The following is a 19,884-nucleotide window of genomic DNA, read 5'->3' on the forward strand; positions in this document are numbered from 1 at the left end:
TCATCAGTGCGGGACAGACGGCAGTGTTTGGACACTGGCTCATTTATCACCATGACAACGGGCAGCAGCTCCGCTTTCAAGAACATCAAATAACAAAAAACTCAAGAGCGACAATAGCAATAGCTCTGCTGGACTTTTTATTTATTTACATTTTCCTCTTCAATTTTTTTTTTTTGACGCAAATTCAGTTCCAGAACGTCATAAACTTGGCAGAAGGATGCATGAGCGTCTCTTAACAGTTAATAAAGGAGTACTTCACTTCCCCGTCATTCTCAGAATACGTTTGCTTCAGATTGTTGATTTTAGCATGTGCACCACGCGTGCAGACCTAGGCAACAACTAGGTGGGACAAAATATTTGGGCCACATTTAAATTTGTGAGTGCAGGGCTCGATTTGGCAGAGTAATGCAGAGGTCTCCAGCAGCAGTTTGCATGAATGGAAATAAAGACATATGAAGACATTTTTTATGTGCTGCCAGCTGAACTCAGTTCCGTTTGTGAGCTTGCAGCTTTTCACACTACCCACTGTAAACAACAGTTCCATGGAAACGTAAAGGTGGCAAGCTTGGTCATTTGGGTAAGTGAGCTGTTGCGCAAACACCTCTGATAATTGACGTGGTGGATCCGGTTTCCTGCACCTGTCACACTATCTAACCTACTCCTGGTGGAGACAACACTCTTCGTAAGTAAAGCCAAGAAACCCAAGAAAAGAAACAACAACAACAAAACAAACAATAATTGGTCAAGCAGAAACCGAAATTCTTTAATGATTCTCCAAATGAAGTTCCTTGTACTTGTAGTCACCATGACAGAACCTTGCAGCTGTTCCTGATTCTATAAAATTGCAATACAGGTCAAAGCATTTTGAAATAATTTGTTGGCAGAAAGAGAACAATTAAAATTAAGCCAGGAAACACAACCTTCTATATAGTTCATAGTGTAATACCAAGCATTCTGTTGCAGTGAAAGGCTTTCACTAACCCATATATATCATTCCATCTTAAATCAACTTAACACTTAACACTGATATGCATAAAAAATGTTAAAAACATGAATAATGGATTGGATTTATATAGCGCTTTTCAAGGAACCCAAAGCGCTTTACAATGCCACTATTCATTCACTCTCACATTCACACACTGGTGGAGGCAAGCTATGGTTGTAGCCACAGCTGCCCTGGGGCAGACTGACAGAGGCGAGGCTGCCATATCGCACCATCGGCCCCTCTGGCCAACACCAGTAGGCGGTAGGTGAAGTGTCTTGTCCAAGGACACAACGACCAGGACAGAGAGCCCGGGGATCGAACCGGCGAGCTTCCGGTCACAGATACGCTTCCCAACCCCCTGAGCCACAGTCGCCCATTTATATATCAAGTTTTTAAATTTTTCAATATATATATATATATATATTTGAAATATATGAATAATAATATATGGAAAAAAGTCCCATATTTGAGCACTAATAAAACACTTCAAATTTGAAAAGTGGCTAGTGACTAGTTTCTGAAGGTATGTCAGAATCAGAATAGCTTTATTGTCCCTGTAACGAGTACAATGAAATTAGGTGCTGTCCCTGTGGTACTGAGAAGAACAAAAACAAATATGAAAAGGAAAGGAAGAGAGAATCTATAAAAGGATATTTAAGAAGGTAAAGAATATATACTAATACAAAAAAATTTAAATAAAGTATATTAGTCACACAAAAAAGCTGCACCTAATGCCCGGGATTGTAATAAGGAGTTAGGTGGTATTTAATATTCTATAACACAAAGTTTTCCATGGTCAGTCTGTGGTGTATGCCTGGGCTTGGGTCTGGGGTTTGCTGACCCTTGGCTCAGTGGGACATGTTCATGGAGGGTGGATTGCCCCTTCCTACCACTTCCCATTGGACATTGCATGTGGATAATACTGCTACTTCTGGACATGTTTTGGTGTGGTTTCCTTGCCTGTTTGAAAGTTGCCAGATGTACCATTCCACAAATGCCCCCCACATAGATATTTGATATTTGAAGGTAAAATTTCATAGCAATCATTATAAATGTTAAAATCTGGGGTTTTTTTTAGCTTTAGTGTTGGGTTAGCATAACAGCCATCAAAACACAATGAATTTTCCATTTAACATCCCAGTTTAAAAGAATGTAACGTGGCAAGCAGTGAAATGAATAACATCAGTAGTTATGTCTAACAACCCAAAACAAATTCATCACCCCACAGAAGTGATCTTAATTAATATCCAATATTTCTTCTGATTTATACTCAAATTAATACGCAACAACCTTCCGTTTTGTTTTTTTTAAATACTGAGTGCTAAGTAGGATTCCATTTCCACAAAAATTTATCAGTTTTCTCTCCAGAAGTACAAATGACCAATAATTAGCTATTATTTCTAGTATTCAGAGTTCAGCAAAGAAACTTCCCTGGGGACCAACAACCTTTTGAAAACCTAGTTGCATTTCCACCAGGTACTAAAGAAAGAGCCAGGATAACTGTTTTAGCCTCCAAAATGATCTGGGGTGGAGGACAACGGGGCGGTGATGAATGTAGCTGATTTTACAATAATCAAGGGCGACCAATCCAAAGAGATTTTTCAAAGTTTTCTTTGTCAGCACAGTTGATACACTGTACAGTAGTCTGAGCCACAATATGAGAACTGAGTTTTTGTAATAACCAGTAAACCAGCCCAGCAGGTGTCTTACAGTTGTGGAGGCTGGGTTGGCTGGGTTTGTCATGGCATGTCATAACATAATAAGTGTCACCACAGTGGTGTTACCTGACTCTTCCTCCTGTAAATTAATGGACCTCTGTCAGTTGAAGCTTGTGTACAAGATTGAATTCTGCTTCCAAAAATATAAAATCCCCCAAATTACCAGAGTACCATTTTGGATAGTCAAAGCTGGTGAACACAGAAACCAGGGGAGATTCTAAGTCCAAACTTTTAAATGTTAAGTGCTACCATTTGTATCATATGCTATTGGAAATCACACAAAGCATCCATAAAATCTATGTGAATTATGTCAAAAATAATTGTTTTTCCATTTAACTATGTGCAAATTTGCTCACCTGGCTCTTCCTGCTATCATACAATTTCTTTGTCCTCTCTTCCTTCATTCTCCTCAAACTGTCATGGTCCTGGGTCATTTTTGTGCCTTGTGTTTATTCTGATTTTGTATTAGTTTAGGGTTGAACCTGAAGTTTAGTGTTTTATCAGCCCTACCTGTTTCCTGCTGTACTTTGAAGGTTCGTGTTTTGGATTTCCTGTTCTATTCTGAAGGTCTGTGTCTGTTGTCATTGTGTTCAGCTTGTGTCCTCCAGTCATCATGTGTATTCAGATCAGCTGTTCTTCCCTCCTGTGTTCGATTACCCGATTACCTTGTGTGTGTATATATAGTGGGTGTCGGTCTGTGTTCGTCGTTGGCTCGTCTGTTTTCGGTCCTGTCTCTGCGGCTCGCTGCCCTGCACCCCTTTTGTATGCTCTCGGGTTTGTCATTTAGTTCTCCCAGTTTAGGTTTCTTCAGTTGTTTTGTCATGCCTCACTGCCTGTTTTTGCCACTCCACCACTTGTAAATAAACGTCACTCGAATCATCAGTCACTGCCGCATTTTGGGTCCTCCTTTTCCTCCAACACCGCACGGCTCACCCCGCCAGCCGTGACACAAACCTTTGTACTGACAATCACACATAAACATACTCAGCTAGAAATGAAGAAAAATATAATCTTACGGTAATTACTTTAACAGCAGGTTGGGGATCTACATTCGTTTTGTGAAATCATCATCAATGAATGCAGGGAAGACAGAAGCTTTATAACGTTTTGTTGACTTTGGCTACATGTCCTATCTTACCTGTTTCTTTTAACTAAATGTAACAAAGAAATAGAATTTGCAACCTAATAAAAAGCATAAACTGATCCAAAGCAATATTAAAGGTGAATGTGGTCTACTCTTACCTGTCAATGTTGGCAATTGACAGTAAATGTGAATTTGACTTGCTTTTACTGAAGCTGGACTGTAAACTAACACTGAAGACCAGAATATCAATAAAAATATTTACCCAATAAATATAATAAAGTGCATCAGCTTCTTGGCTGGCAATTACCAATATAACACCAGACTTGTATCTCTGAAAGTTCTGAAAATCTCTGAGATTTTTGTGATCTAATCTACATTAGCGAATGTTTTTTATGCTAGTTAGAAAGAAATAATAAAAATAAGCAGCTACTTTCTAAGTCATAGCAGCATCTCTTGGAGGCCCCAGCATCCACGACCCCATAAAAGCATTGAAAACCTGAGGCCACACATCCCAATGACACATGTGCGTCCACCCCAGCAGGGGGAGAGGGAAGCTGGACAGAGCTCCCACAGCCAAGGGCAGGAGTGCCAGGGAACCAGAGGCAGCAGACAGGCCGGCAACCCCAGCACAAGCCAAGGATGGGGCCCCAGACCCCCAGCCCCAAGAACTGCCTCACAGCCAGCGGAGTGCCCACCATGCAACTGAGAGGCCCGAGCCACCCCAGACCACAACCCCCACAGAAGCAGGCCAGCAACCAAAACACTAGGTAGACCTGTGGCCCGACAGCTGACTGTCTTTCTCTATTCATATTCAACACGTAGTTAGAAAATTTGTAATTAAACTAAAATTCTTGCATAGTCCAGTCATCGAGATGCAGAATCCACTGTGGATAGTTTGTTTGTCTGTCACGATGCAGGAGATAAATAATAAAATCCAGTAAATACTTAAACAATAGGCAATCCCTATGTCTACATTAAGTTTGGTAGAATTGGCTTCCTGTACAAAGCAGTGTTTGAACAGAATGAACATGAAACTGCCTTTAAACTGGAGTCCATCCTTCTGCAGTGAAAGACCGTTCTCTTTCTAAGATTCTTGCATCTCTCAATGATTCTTTTTCTTGCTGATTTTAAATGAAAATTCAGTCACTATTTGTGGAGGTCATAGTAGCTAGCAGGATTTCATTCCCTGCTGAGATTAACTGCAACACCGTTTGAAAAATTTGTTTTTTGCGTTCCTTGATCCCTTCATCTTTATGTAGTTTAACTGGATTTAAGGAGTGGCACATTTGATCACAATCAGGGATTGGCCCTTCCCAAAAGAAATGAGATCACAGTTTTTAGTCTGTAAACCTGATAGTTTTGTGAGTCAGTGACTTGGACCTCCTCCTTCCTTGAAAGCTCTTTTGCAATATTGCGTTTAAACAGTAGGTTTTCATTTCCAGGCTGTTAAAAACCAGTAAAGCAGCCCAGCATGTGTCTTACAGGTGTGGAGTCATTAAGGGAATCTTTCCTAGGCTAGGCTTGGCAGTGTCTAGCATGCCATGGCATAATGAGCAAAGCGTCACTATGCTGGTGTTACCTCACTCTTTTTCCTGTAAGCTGGTGGATCTCTGTCAGCTGAGACTTACATACAGAATCTGTCACTGAACACATAGGAATAAACATTAAAGGTTAACAAACTGTTAACAAATCATTTACCTACTGTTTACCTCAACTGCTTCTTGACAAATAACCTAGCAGCACTTGCCAAATCTGTAGGTAGACATAAGTTCAAATAATTTCTTACTAACCACCTTGGGCAACATGTGTAGTGTAAAGAGGATGGAAGTGTGAAGTAAATTGCTAATAACACTACACTAGCAAGTCTTGATGAGATGGCAGCTCTTCTCATGCCCAGGCTAACAAAACTTGTAAGTGGCTACCTGTAGCTCATTAGGTAGGTAAGAACTAATGGGAAACTTGGTGGTTCAGTCCCACGCTGCTCCAGTGTAGATGCCAAATATCCATCGGCAAGATGCTGGACCAAAGTTGTCTCTAACGCATCCATCAGAGTATAAATGTGTGAATGTTAGATAGAAAACACTTAAGCATAGAAAAATGTGCTTGCATGAATGGATGAGTGAGGCATGTGGTTGAGGCATGATTGAGGCAATGCTTAGAGTACTCAGGTGGAGTAAAAAACTGCCATATAAGAACCAGTCCATTTACTAAGTTGACCAAGTGCAGGTGTAACAGTTGTTTGCCAACAGTCGATCTTTATTATTCATTAATATTTTTAATCCCCTGCAGATTGACAGTTAACCATGTCACACACTCAAGGCTTGTGTTTCTGAGCTCATGAATAACTGTTTTTAGGGGTTTTTAAAAAATTATTTTTCTTTAGACTTGTGGTCCTCACAGGGCAACCACTAAAAATACACCATTTATAGAATATGATACTTTATATATATATATAAATATATATATATTTATTAAACAGAATATAAAGTTTTTAAATGAGCTCAACCTTAAACACATGCATCAGTACTATTAATCAATTTAACACTGATGGCAAACATTTCTCTGCAGAAAAAATATTCTTACTTTTTACACTTTTTGCATAGCAGCGTGTTTTATTACTGTTTCATTGCGACTTTTCTTAAAGTAAGGGTTTTTAAAAGTTCTTCCACCACGTGTCATTTCAGCAGACTCAGCTAATAGTCTTCTGAAATGTAAACCTTGTGCCAGTTTCCCTGTACGGTGACAATAAAGGAATCTTTGATAATAGATGATAAATAACTTTTGGTGGTATAGAAGAAATTTGTTTACTCTTTAACAGGAAGGAGTGCAGAAAAGTGAAGATGTTCATGTATGTTTTAATCTGATTCAGTTTATGTTGTTAAATCATTGAATAGTGGATGAAATATGTTTGTTTGTATGTTTGTGTGTATGTGTGTCACTTATGGCTGAGCTGTTCCTTTTGCAGTGTTTATTGTGTGCAGTATTATGATTATCACACTCAACTCTGTGTCCCTGATAAGTGTTTAAAATGTTTTTGAGAGTTTTCTGCTGTCGTGAAAAAGGGAGAAGCGGAAGGTAGCTTTCATTAGTGAGAACAGAAAAAAAGACCCCTCCTGTATGCATTTCTTGTGTCAGGTGGCGCCACCTGCTGATCAGGAGCAGTATGCACCTCTGCGACTGTGTTCTCAGTAATACGGTATTTTACTGCGGGTCACTTGCCGTATCTTAGGGGAGGTTGCTGTGATGTTCGGTCATGTTAGCGAGGAACGGAAATCGACCGCAAGTAAGTGTAAGTGTTGTTTATTTATTTGTCTGCCGTGTTTTCTCTCAGAATGTCTGAATTGAGGCCCTCCTCATTCTCGGATGGTTCACGCGGCGTAACGTGATCTTTGATCCGTATTTCACAGCGCTGGGACGGCGCGAGCAACAGAATTTAATCTGGCACGTTAAGCGCAAACAATCCTGTGTTGGGTGTTTTTACTAACTTTGACTGATCCGTGGTGTTACCCAGAGCTTAGAGAGAGCGCTGTTTAAACACAGACCGTGTTTCTTGCCGTATGGTGTCATCTGTTATTCACTTTTAAAAAATAAAGCGACCACAGCGAAAAAAGCACAGTAACATTTCTTGAGTTTATTTCTACTTTACTGGCGTCCACGGCTTTGTTGGCACACGCGCGGAGTTTGTAAATACTAAAGCGCGATATAGTTTATTATCTAAAAATAGCGACGTGAACGCGCATATTATGTGAGCCACACTTCCTTTACGGAAGATTTCAGTGTTTCCCTGATTGCTGGCTCCTTACTGTTAGCAAACGTTTACTCGGGCTACCGTCTTGTCACGGGGGTTATCGCAACACGTAGATGCGTGGAGTATTTCTAGAATCATAATTTCCTAAAGTCAGATGTAATCGCTCAGTGTGGGGGAAAGAATCACAACTCACAATAATTTCTGTTGAGAGCTCCAGCAGATGTTCTTAATGTACAGGCTGTTATCAGCTACCAGCTGCTCTTTGTGGATGTACACACTTGAATTCAGCCAGATGTCAGCAGACGTTTCATAAGTTGTCTTGGCTGATTTCCATCCTCAACACTGAGAGGACACTGCTTGTACTAACTTTTTACTAGGCAGCCACTGTGCACCAGTCACACACTGCTCTTTACTTTAAATCCATCACAGTACAGCAAGCTAACCTGTTTATCCAGCACTAACCTGCAGAGCAACCTTATTAGAGCAAACAAGAATATTATCGCTAAAAATCAAGATCGCCTGATTTTGTACACTAACACTATCACTGGGTGAAATCCGCCCCAAACCTACTTTACCCTTTATCACTATTGCCGGTGACAATCACCCGAACACAAGACTGTAGAAAAAGCGGGCTTTGGGGTAGGGAAACACCCAAAGACACTAAAAAGACAATGCTGAAGCTACACAGGGACCCATGACACTCAGAGAAACGCAACTTATTAAAAATCATGTAAATGCAAGTTAGTCTGCCTCAGTTTGTTGTGCAGCATGTTTCACAATTTAAAAAAAAAAAAAGCAATGTCACATGTCAGGACCCTATCTGACTTAAAAACATGAGGACTTGCATGTTAGTTTCAAATTTCCAGTTTATCCGGCTGAACTGAGCAGTCCTTATCTTTAAATCTAACCTCTCTTCTTCTCCTGCCTTTCTTATCTTTCCCCATCTCTGAGTGAAGTTAGCTATTTTCTTTCTCTGTGAAATACAACAGTTGGACCTTTAGCTAGCAACACACTGTGCTACAAGCAGTTTGAGCGTTTGCTAATGTTTGCTGAGCTTATAGTTGCATTTGAAATAACCTGCCACAACATGTTACACCTTTATTGTTGCTCCTCTTCTGTATGGCTAGCTAGATGCTGAAGTAGCACAACAGCAACTTGTGGGTACCGGCAGTCTTTCCGGAGTTGTGCTGAAAAAAACAAAACAACAGAAATTTGTTTAAAAATATAGGGAGTAAAAGTAAAAAGTTGTCAGAAAAATAAATACTTAAGTAATGTACAGATACCTGAAAATTCTATATAAGTATTTTTACTTTGTTACTTCCCACCTGTGATTTTGGTACTCACATTTTTAACACGTTTAAATTAACTAATGGTTTTGTATCCACCACCACAGTGAAGGAGGAGTTCAGTATAATCAATACCTCTCTCACTTTACTTAGGTGTGTGTGAGCAATGTCAACATTCTGGCATTTAGGGTTATTTTTAAGGGTCATTCCATATAACATAAGCTAAATCTAAGAAGACTGTTATTTATTTATTTGTATAAGAACTTTATACCAGGTATGTGTGAAGTAACAGAAACAAGCATTGATTTCATGGATGTTTTCTTTGTTTTCTGACAGCTCAGAAATCTTCAAAAGCGCTTTTGGGGTAGATTTAATGGGTCATATCACCAAGTGGTCAGAACAGTCTAAAAGATGTCCTTTCCATCTATATTTTATACCAGGCTCAACGTCTAGGTGTGATTCCTTAAGGATAAAATCTTTTTCAAATTCATGTTTGCTAATGCTTGATTAAGAAAGTGCAAGGAGGGAGTAAAAATGGGCCAGCGTTACAAACTGACAAAACAAGAATTTGAAGGTTTAATAATAATGGATTGGATTTATATATGGCGCTTTTCAAGGCACCCAAAGCACTATTCATTCACTCTCGCATTCACACACTGGTGGAGGCAAGCTATGGTTGTAGCCACAGCTGCCCTGGGTCAGATTGACAGAGGCGAGGCTGCCATATCGCGCCATCGGCCCCTCTGGCCAACACCAGTAGGGTAAAGTGTCTTGCCCAAGGACACAACGACCAGGACAGAGAGCCCGGGGATCGAACCGGCAACCTTCCGGTTACAGATACGCTTCCCAACCCCCTGAGCCACAGTCGCCCAAACAATTTCACAAACAATCACTTCAGTCACTTCTTTACCATAAACCTGGGCTCATTTTTGATCCGAGGAAAACAAGCTATATTTCAACCAGTCTATAGTCTATAGTTATACATCATACAGTAATGATATGATGGTAAAATGTTGTAAAATGTTGTAAAATGTTGCATGCCTTGTGGGTGATCGTGGCTCAAGAGTTGGGAGTTTGCCTTGTAATCAGAAGGTTGCCGGTTCGAGCCCCGGCTCCGACAGTCTTGGTCGTTGTGTCCTTGGGCAAGACACTTCACCCGTTGCCTACTGGTGGTGGTCAGAGGGCCCGGTGGCGCCAGTGTCCGGCAGCCTCGCCTCTGTCAGTGCGCCCCAGGGTGGCTGTGGCTACATTGTAGCTTGCCATCACCAGTGTGTGAATGAGTGGATGGCTTTGGGGTCCTTAGGGACTAGTAAAGCGGTATACAAATACAGGCCATTTACCATTTGCCTTCACTGTATAAGCGAACATAAAAAAACAAATTGCTGATTCCAAGCGGTTCACATGGCATGCACTCACTGATTTATCATGGAATAATCTGATAACGTAATGCCTTTTAAAAAGAAGAAAACATTTATCCTTGAAAATTCATGTTCATTATTTGTATTATATCATTAAATATGCAAAGAATATATTTAACAAAAATCTGGTACAAACTAGAAAAAGAGAATGTTTGCCTTCAAAATAAAACGTTGTGCTTACCACTGCAATACATTTGAAAAGGTTTCAAATTTTTTACTTTGAATGTTATTGTGCTCCATTTCCAGTTTGTGTCAAACTTTCCACATGAACTACCACTAGCAAGTAGTTTTCTAATGTAGGATCTAAAGGATAGCTGAAAACTATAACTGAGAAATACCTTGTCTCTCTCTACAGACATCAGTGGAGAAACAGACCACAAGGACTGAGCTGAAACTCTTACCACTCTGTGGACAAGAAGAAGAACCAATAGCTGACTCATTTTCCACAAGGCTATCAGATCACAGCCATTTATTCAGCCACAGTCATTACGTTTCACTGCTGTGGTAAGTGCTAGTGGACTGCTATATCATATTGGGACACTGTAAATGTTGACCTAAATCCTCCAGAGCAGATTCTTTTTGACTTTTTTTTTGTCATCACATGACAAATTCCCCAATGCCTCGATGGAAAGTGTTCTTGAGCCAGTACCTGCGATGGTCCAGCACAGTCACTCAAGCCTTCGCCCTGTCCATCATCACATTTTGTGTCATATTTCCTCTGTGCTGCCATCGTCTGCTGTACTCTTACTACTTCATTAAGTCCATGTACCTCGATTCTATGAGTGAAGTGGTGCTGCGGGAAAGCCTAGATCGAGGTCAGGAGGCTCTGCACTTCTGGCAGAGCTCTTCAACTGCAGCAACGTCCAGATTCAACAACTTCACTCAACATCCTGAACTGCTGGTCACTGTGGTAACAGCCAGGCGGAAGGAGGCACGGGACTACCACTACCTGCTCCAGGTAATGCTGCAGCTGAGTAACATTGTGGGAAGCTGTGGGGAGCAGAAGTGCGCGGAGGTGCTGGTCTGTGATGTGGAGAGTGGCCCGCAGGAAAATCAAGATGCCAAGGTGCTGGAGAGCCACTTCAGGGTGGTCCGGCGTTCACCTCAGGAGCAGCAGAGCATACAGGAGCGAATTAATACCTTTGAAAAGGAGAAGAGGGATTATGTCTTTTGTCTCCGCAGAGGCTGGGATCTGGTGAAGCCTAAAAATATTGTCGTTCTAGAAGATGATGCTTTGCCAAGAAATGACTTTTTCATTGTTATAAAGGATTTGTTGTCACGTAGGTTTGCTCTTCACACTCTTTACATCAAGCTATATCATCCTGAAAGGCTACAACGCTACTGGAACCCTGAGCCATACCGCATTCTGGAGTGGGTGGGGCTGGGATTGGTTGGCGCAACGGCTCTCCTCCTCAGCTTTCCTTACTGGAACCCTTGTTCTTTCTCGTTCACCCTGTCCGCTACCCATCTCCTCTTTTTCACTCTATACTTTATGACCGCTGCAGAGTTGTTGGGGCGGCATTACCTTCTAGAAGTCCGGAGAATTTCCCCACAGCTGTATGCCGTCTCGCCAGCTACCGAGTGCTGCACCCCAGCCATGTTGTTCCCTGGCAATGCCTCATTAAGGGTGGCTGAGTATCTAGACAGTTCATTCTGCTACAAAGGGCATGCTAAAGACATTGTTCTGTATCAAATGGCCAGGACAGTCCCTGGGCAGAGGTCCCATAGTGTAGAACCCAACCTCATCAGTCACATTGGGGCTTATTCCTCAGTCAGAGCTAACCCATCCAGGCCCAAGCTCCTCTAACAGAAGAAGAAGAAGAACTTCTGACTGCAAGGTTCACTTTAATCTGGTTTCTCCTTCCTGGGTTTTGCTTTTTTACCATCTTCTAGACTCTTTAGAAATCTTAACAAATTACTCAGTGAATGTTGGTTTGGTGATTTGCATTGAAAACTATCAAGGGATTCGATCGATATATTAGTAGATGTCTACGTTCCAGCTTGTAGACGCACATGTGTTTTTAGTTCTCCATCTCTCTGATATACATTTATTTTAATCCACCCTGCACAAATTGTGTAAAAGGTGGTGATGGTTTTTCTTCAGAAGAGGTTGAAAACCACACAAATTAATGCAGGAAAATAGCATGTCCTAAATTATTTTATATAGAAATGTTAGATGGCAGAAAATGTTACTTTGACCCATACCTTGAAAGCCTCTGCCACTTCTTTATTGCCAAATCATCTAACCCACTCTCACTGAGCTGTGTGGGACCCTTCTGAAAAAAAAAATGTAAACGGTTCTCTTCTTTGTTTACCTTTTTAAAAAAGAAGCCAGATGCTGCCAGAATGCCTGTTTTTCCTTTGTCTGTCCTTTGACTGTTAAAGGATTTATTCGTTTTTTATATACAATAACCACAGTAAAATAAAATGTAACTCCTTAGAGTAAGGAGAGACCAATTCACCAGACTATGCCTAAAGTTTCTAAAGTTAAGTTACAGTGGAACTGGTGTGTGAGAGCGATAGCTGATTTAGTCGCCTGTCGTGTTTACATATTTACATTAACCTTTTGCAAATATGAAAGTGGGTAGAGCCATTGGCTGTTGTACTCTTAGATTGAAATAGGTTTTAATATTGTATAAAAGCTAAACATATCCGTATTTTGCCACCTGGGATTTTCCTCCAAAATGGTACGAGCATTCAGAAGTCAGCTCTAATTGCTGTTTGCTGCAGATTTTCTTTTCAGTTGTCTCACACTCGCTTTCTTTCTCTAGTTATGCCTGTGTGTGTATTTGCATGTGGTGATGAAACATGAGCCCTGGCTCATGAAAGACTAATGTCTGAGGACGACATTCCTGGTTTGCGTGTGGATTTCTTTGTTTTAATTTAACAGGTTTAGTGATGTAACAGAATGTACACTAGTGGCGGTTCACTCACAATGAACAGTCTAAAATTTTGGTTTCAGCTCAGGCCTGCTCTTTGATTTGATTTGATATACCTTTATTAGTCCCACAAGGGGAAATTTCATAAGGCCTCCGACCTATTGCATGCAATGGTGGCGCCATCTTACCCTCCGACCATACATACATTACAAAAAACATCACATGGGGAAGACGGGTCAGAGAGGTATAACAATGGAAAATGCACCACATGAGGAAAGATAAGGAGAAAAAAATAACTCCCCCCCCCCCCCCCCCCCCCCCCCCCCAGACTGACCTCCAACAGGGAGATCAGTTTGAGAACAGAAAAAAAACCCACCTCTGCACATGAAAAAACTCTTAATACACCAAAGAAACACATGACAAGCAACAGGGGAGGGTAAAGGGTGAGAGACAGCCGAATTAGACGTTTGCTGGTCTCCTTGATCCCCGTCAGCATCGGATTTCTTAGTTACTGCTATTAACCTTTTGCATGTGGCTCCTATAAGGCTTACACTGATAAGAGCACATTTATCACTGAAGTGCACAGTACTTGTTGACACACTGCCCATGAGTTCATTCAGTAGACAGAAACGCTTTCTGTTTTGTAATCCAATGCTGAGCTGGTTGAGCAAACACTCCTTCCTGCTGATTCTGAAACAAAAACCGCCTGCTCTTCCTAAAAACACCGAAATTCTGTTTTACTGACTGGCTGCAAGCTCGTTAGAGAGTATCAAAGTGAATCTTGGCCAGAAACGGGAAAATGAGAAATTTGCCAAATGTACACATCACATCACATACATCACAAATTTGCCTTATTTTAATCTTCGTTTTTTGTTAGATTTTTTTTTTCTAAATTTGAGTGAATGTTAGCAATTCATTAAGGACTGAAATATTAGAAAGCACAAAATGTCTTAATTATATTATTTTGTGTTGACAGGAGATAATTTATTTGGTAAAGGGCTAAGTGACAAACCGGATTTATCTACAAGCGTTATATTTTATTTGTGACTGGTTTGAGTAAATGCCATTATCTATGATTACTGGTCTGATTTTTTTCTTTACCTATAAAGAACACTTATTAATTAATTAATACACACCACACACATTTAGAACATAAATTAAAATATGACAGAATATCAGTTTTAAATAAAAGAAAATCATTAAAATCAAATCATTGATTTGGAAAAATTATTAATATTTTGTTTAAAAGAAGATAGATGTTCACTTTAGCTGTGGCTGTACAAGAGAAGTTATCAGAGCTGACTGCTTCGGTTTTTATTTGGGTTATTTGGCTTTCTCATATATACACTGGATGTATTTCATTTCTAAATCATCAATATTGATGTGACTGTTCACTGTCATAAATATTTAATTTGAGTTAAAATTGTGTGAGATTTAAAGGATTTTCTCTTTAATGCTTCTCTTCTGTATGGATGTTGGTCAGAATTATTGAATGACCTGAACTGAGTGATACATTTAACTACTTCTGCTGTTTGTTTTTTGTTTTCAAGCACTGATATTTTTACTCTAGTAAGCTGAAAAATTGTATTTCAATTTTCACTTCTGATTTGGATTTTCACATGTCTTGTTTTCACTGTGATTCTTTTACTGATTTTACAATTAATACAATAAATCTTTTGAGTTTTGAGTTACTTGTCTCTCTGGGTGTTTGTATTCAAGCACCATCTTTGTTACTGTTCAGGATAAACCCAATAAGGTGCTGGATGGGGTTTTAAAGATGGGGAGTTCTGGACTTCATTGCACACGGTGAGACAAACATTGAAGCTGAACCATCCAAGCTGTTGCCATGAGCCAGGTGCTTAGCTGAGCTTTGGTGTCCCCGAGATTAGCAGTGTCCTTCAGAGAGCTCTCATAATTCTTCCCAAAACATCGGATCCCTTGTTCTTGGGTTAGAATCTCTGACCTTTGGATGCTGAAGGTGTTTTTTGTCAGATTCATCAATTGGATTGATGAAGTCATCATGATTACATCGTCCATGAACTCTCGGCAGGCAGGATGTCTTGTGCTGTCATCTGATGTCACCTCTGCACTGCGTCCCTCCACCTCTAGCAGTGGTGATGAACAAAAACAGTGTCCATGCCATTTAGTGGGGTTCTTTCCTTATCACTCGCCTTCAGCCACCTTTTCTTGAGCGTTCATAGTTTTTCCTGTACTTCCCTTTATCCTGTGATCTGTTGCTGGTGTCTGATTAAAGCGTTTAAACTCCAGGTCATCCAAACTTTCAATTTCATCCCCTCTCTCTGTGCTCTGAACAAAATGAGCTGAGAGGTCTGGAGCACTGTGGTGTGCCTCCTGGCTCTGGTCCTCTGCTGAGCATAGCTAATATACTGCTCAGGCATAACAATCATTGCTTTGTCTTACTGCCTTACTTTATTCACACCCTCTCTTAACACGCACAAGTAACAAGCACAAAGAAATTGAAGACAAATAGGAAAAAAGAAGAAAATATAATAATGGATAGAGTACAAATAGAAATACAAATATACAAATCAACAATCTCCTTGTGTTTTGTGTGTGAGTGAGTGAGTGAGAGAGATGATGTGTATGTATGAGATCTGGGCCATCCGCATCCCCCAAGAGTACCAAAGACCTGAAGCCACACATCTTGACAAATTGTCTCCACCTCAGCAGGAGAAGGAGGGAGACCCAAGATGAAATGCCCAAAGGTCGATAATCACAGAGAATCAGAGGCAATGAAGAAGAGCTAGATCTCAGACTCTGCAGGCATCAGTTATCATGACAGCACAGTTGGAAAAATACTGAACAAGCCCCATGCAACAAGTACGTCATGCAAGGAAGGGTTGCAAAGAGAAAGCCTCTTTTTTTCTAATGCAGCAAGAGTACTGTGTTACGACCCCCTCTGCTAGGTGTCAGGGGAGGAGTAACGTACACAAGCCCCCCCACACAAAACTGAGTAAAGTAAAAGGTTTTAATGTCAAACTTTAAACAGAAAACCGACAGGGCTGTTCAACAGACCACTGGGCATATAGTTATTACATAAAGAACAAACGAAACAGTCAGGCGTAAAAGCTAAGGGTCAACTAAAGCAGGCTGGCGGCACACAAAATAAAAGCTAAGGGTAACTAAGGCAAGCCAGGATCACAAAACTCTAATGAAACTAAGTTGAGCTGTATATCAGGTTTAAACAAAGAGCAACACAGCAAACAGGTTTAACATGCAAAGCAGACGAGGAGGCCACTGCATGTTCACTTCAGACCAGCAGTTTCCCCCCTAGTGTGAAGGATCTTCAGCCTTTTATACTCCCAGGTGCAGACAATCAGCCAGTCAATTGGTCATGGAGTGGTCATGGGATCTCCAGGCAGCCAATCGTCCGCGAGGTCTGGCACACTTAGATTTGCATAAGCACAAAAGGGTAGTCTCACTCTCTCCAAGGCCCAGGGCCGTAACACCCCTCCCCTTAAAATACAAGACTATGTTTTGTATACACAGATTTCAATATTCGTGACAGACAACAAAACAAGTCATACTCACAGCCGGGAGAGGCCATCAGCTAGTACAGGTTCTGATCCTTTTATATGCCGAATCTCCAAATTGTACTCTTGTGGCAGCAAGGCCCATCGCATGAGCCTTTGATTGTGGTTAAACATTCGGGCAAGAAATACAAGTGGATTATGATCAGTGTACGCTACAATGTGCCAGACCCCAAGTACACATGGAAGTGCTGAAGAGCTAGCAACAGGGCCAATGTCTCCTTTTCAGTGGTGGAGTAACTTAACAGATGCTGATTAAATTTGCAGTGGAAATAACAAATGGGGTGGTCCAATCCCTGCAAGTCTTTTTGCAACAGTACTGCTCCAGCCCCAACAGCACTGGCGTCAATTTCTAACTTGCATGGTTGCATCAAGTCGGGTGCAGTTAACACAGAAGTGTGGCATAGCAGGGATTTTGTACTTTTAAGGTAACCAAGTAAAAATAAGTAAGTGAGTAAAATAAGTAAGACAAGTACTTTATCACTTACTCTGAGGTGTCTTTTTAGAGAAGCCTTATCATAAGTGTGTTTCGTTTTTCTTTGTGAAACGGCAATGAGCTGCTTAGCCAGAGCATTGGCCTGACCCCAGTCCACACTTCCTGCACCAGGTGGGTACTATTGACACATTAGCACATTTTGCTCTATGGAATAGGCTTGTTGCTCATGGTTGGCTTGCTCAGCACTTACCACATGCTTAAAACATGGCTTTAATGATTCGCCAGCTATCTGAGCTGTCGACAGGTTTTCTCTGGTCAAAGGCAGTGGAATATCTTTTACAGATGGACCAGGCTCCTCAGGATTCACCAAGTCTGGGGAAGACAAAACATTGTTGTCGTCAGGTAACGCGGCACCCTCCTAAGAAAATGAGGTCATCAACACAGAATCAGCGCGGGTAACGTCACCATCTTTACAGGCTTGGGCACGAGTAACCACACAGGCTGGGTACAGCTTTAGGGTCACAGAAACATCTGGGGCATCACAACTGAGGGGCTTATCCAGCACCTCCAGACTAGGACGCACTAATCCGCCCGCATTATAATTTCCTAGCAACATGGCCACCCCCTCTATGGGTAAGGTTGGGCATACTGCGACGGGGAAAAATCCCGTAACGAGTTCTGACTTGATATAGACCTGGTGAACGGGTCTGGGAGCATAACCCATCTCTATTCCACGCAGCACAACATTAAATCCGCACGCACTGTCTGCTGAGAAAGGTAAAGCACTAGAAAGGATTAAGGTCTGAGACCCTCCGGTGTCAGTATGCGCACCGATTTTAGATCAGTGAATTTATCAGTTAGCGATACAAAACCATCAAAGATAAATGGATCAACAAGGGTCTGGCACCTTACCACCACAATCAAGCACCTCAGGATGGAACGCTGCTTTCACAAAGGCAACACCTTTGGGTTGCTGAGAATTCACTGTTTTGCGTTTCAGGGCCAAACAGTCCGCAATGACATGTCCCAGTTTATGACAGTGGAAACACTCTCGACTCTCTTTAGAGCCCAAGGGTTTAACAGTGCGAGCCTGCTGCACAGCACTAAACTGTGACTTCTCTTTAACCAGAAAAGAGGACTTATGGGTGAGCATATACTCGTCTGCGAGAACTCCTGCAGTCGCTAAAGTGGTTACTTTCTGTTCATTCAGGTATAACACTATACTCTCTGGAAGACACTTTTTAAAGTCTTCCAGCAACATCAGTTCACACAATGAATCATAATCACTGGCTTTTGACACTGGCAGGGATAGCTCAGTAGGTAGAGTGGTGGCCCCATGATCGGAAGGTCGGGGGTTCGACTCCACTGAACGGCTACCCTGAGGTACCCCTGAGCAAGGTACCGTCCCTACACACTGCTCCCCGGGCGCTGCACAGGTGGCTGCCCACTGCTTCACTGGGTGAATGGGTTAAATGCAGAGGAACTATTTCCCTATGGGGACTAGCACATTACATTACATTACATTACATTACAGAGCACCACTTGTCAAAGAGGATACCTTTTTCCTTGGCAAACTCCACATACGTTTTTGGAGGGACGTTTCCTCTGTAGCCGAAATTTCTGCCTGTATGCTTCTGGAACCAATTCATATGCTTGCAACACAGCTGATTTAACACAAGAATACTCCAAACTGTCTTTTAAGGGAAGCGCAGCTACCACCTCTTGGGCTTTTCCAGTTAGTTTACACTGTAATAAAAGGGGCCAGATCTCACTAGGCCACTGCAAAGCACCAGCAATGTGCTCAAATGCTGCAAAATAAGAATCCACCTCAGCCTCTTTAAAAGCAGGCACTAAAGTAATGCACTTACTAATATCAAAAGGAGAAGCGGACGAGGAGGTGGAACCGGAATTGTCAGCAGAGACAGATGAGGCTTGAGACTGAGCCTCCAGCTCAAGCTTTCACAGCCTAACGGCTTTATCTGCCTCTATCTCCAGCAGAGATGAGTAATCTGATTACTTTTTTCAGGTAATGAGTAAAGTTTTTTTTTTTTTTTTGGCCTGTCCCGTTTGGTTCTTTTGCCATCAGAATTGTTGTCTAAAGGCAAAGAAAGATGCCCAACGGATTTACTTTACCAAATTGACCATCCCAGCCTTGCCGTAATGGTCCATTTGATTCACCTTTTATTGTTTATTTTATTTTCACTTACTGAATACGGGACAGACTTGACTGGAGGAAAGAAGGGGAGAAAGAAAGAGGGAAAGAGAAACAGCTGAGAAGAGGGACGGGGGAGAAGGGCAAAAGACAAAAACCAACAGAACGGGCAGAGAAAAAAAATGCATATATCAATCACCTGGATCACCTGCTGAGAAAGAAAAAAGAAAGCAAGCAGAAGAGAATAAGAGTAATAGAATAAACAACATCACAATGATATATGGGAATATGACAGTAAATACTAAATATTAAACATTATTGTGCAGCACATAAGATCAACAGAACACAGTGTGCTTTGAGGTAGGGGCCAAAAAGGGTGTAGTTTGTGGGTGTGATCACCCGTGTGTACACCTGTGAGCATGGACGCGCTTGTTTTTTGTTTTTTTAAAAGGTTCCTTCATGTAATAATCTGCTAGAGGGTGTGGGGGGGCCACAGCCCCGTCCTCCAGGGCATGAAGCAGGTATGGAGGAGATCAAAACTCCAGACATCCAGAGGCCCCCAGAACACAAGAGACCAAGGAAGACCAACAGAGGGGCAGCTGCGCCACTGTCCCGGAAAGAGCTGAG

At 41.5% G+C, this 19,884-nt stretch overlaps 1 protein-coding gene across 2 annotated transcripts; it reads left to right on the top strand.

Annotated features, from left to right (window-relative positions):
* The first annotated feature begins 6,938 nt into the window (after nt 1–6,938).
* pgap4 (post-GPI attachment to proteins GalNAc transferase 4) lies at nt 6,939–14,809 on the top strand. 2 transcript variants are annotated; one of them, XM_085409144.1, is made up of 2 exons: nt 6,939–7,070; nt 10,595–14,809. In XM_085409144.1, exon 2 carries the CDS (start codon nt 10,841–10,843, stop codon nt 12,044–12,046), a length of 1,206 nt encoding a protein of 401 aa, XP_085265270.1. In that variant the 5' UTR covers nt 6,939–7,070; nt 10,595–10,840; the 3' UTR covers nt 12,047–14,809. The 2 variants fall into 2 exon arrangements, with proteins under 2 accessions (XP_085265270.1, XP_085265269.1); XM_085409143.1 differs by having other exon boundaries at nt 6,944–7,076.
* The last annotated feature ends 5,075 nt before the right edge of the window (nt 14,810–19,884 follow it).

Source organism: Rhamphochromis longiceps, linkage group LG6 (genome assembly GCF_057381845.1).
Source record: "Rhamphochromis longiceps isolate RC_006_pf linkage group LG6, R_longiceps_female_GT1.1, whole genome shotgun sequence".
NCBI classification, from domain to species: Eukaryota; Metazoa; Chordata; class Actinopteri; order Cichliformes; family Cichlidae; genus Rhamphochromis; species Rhamphochromis longiceps.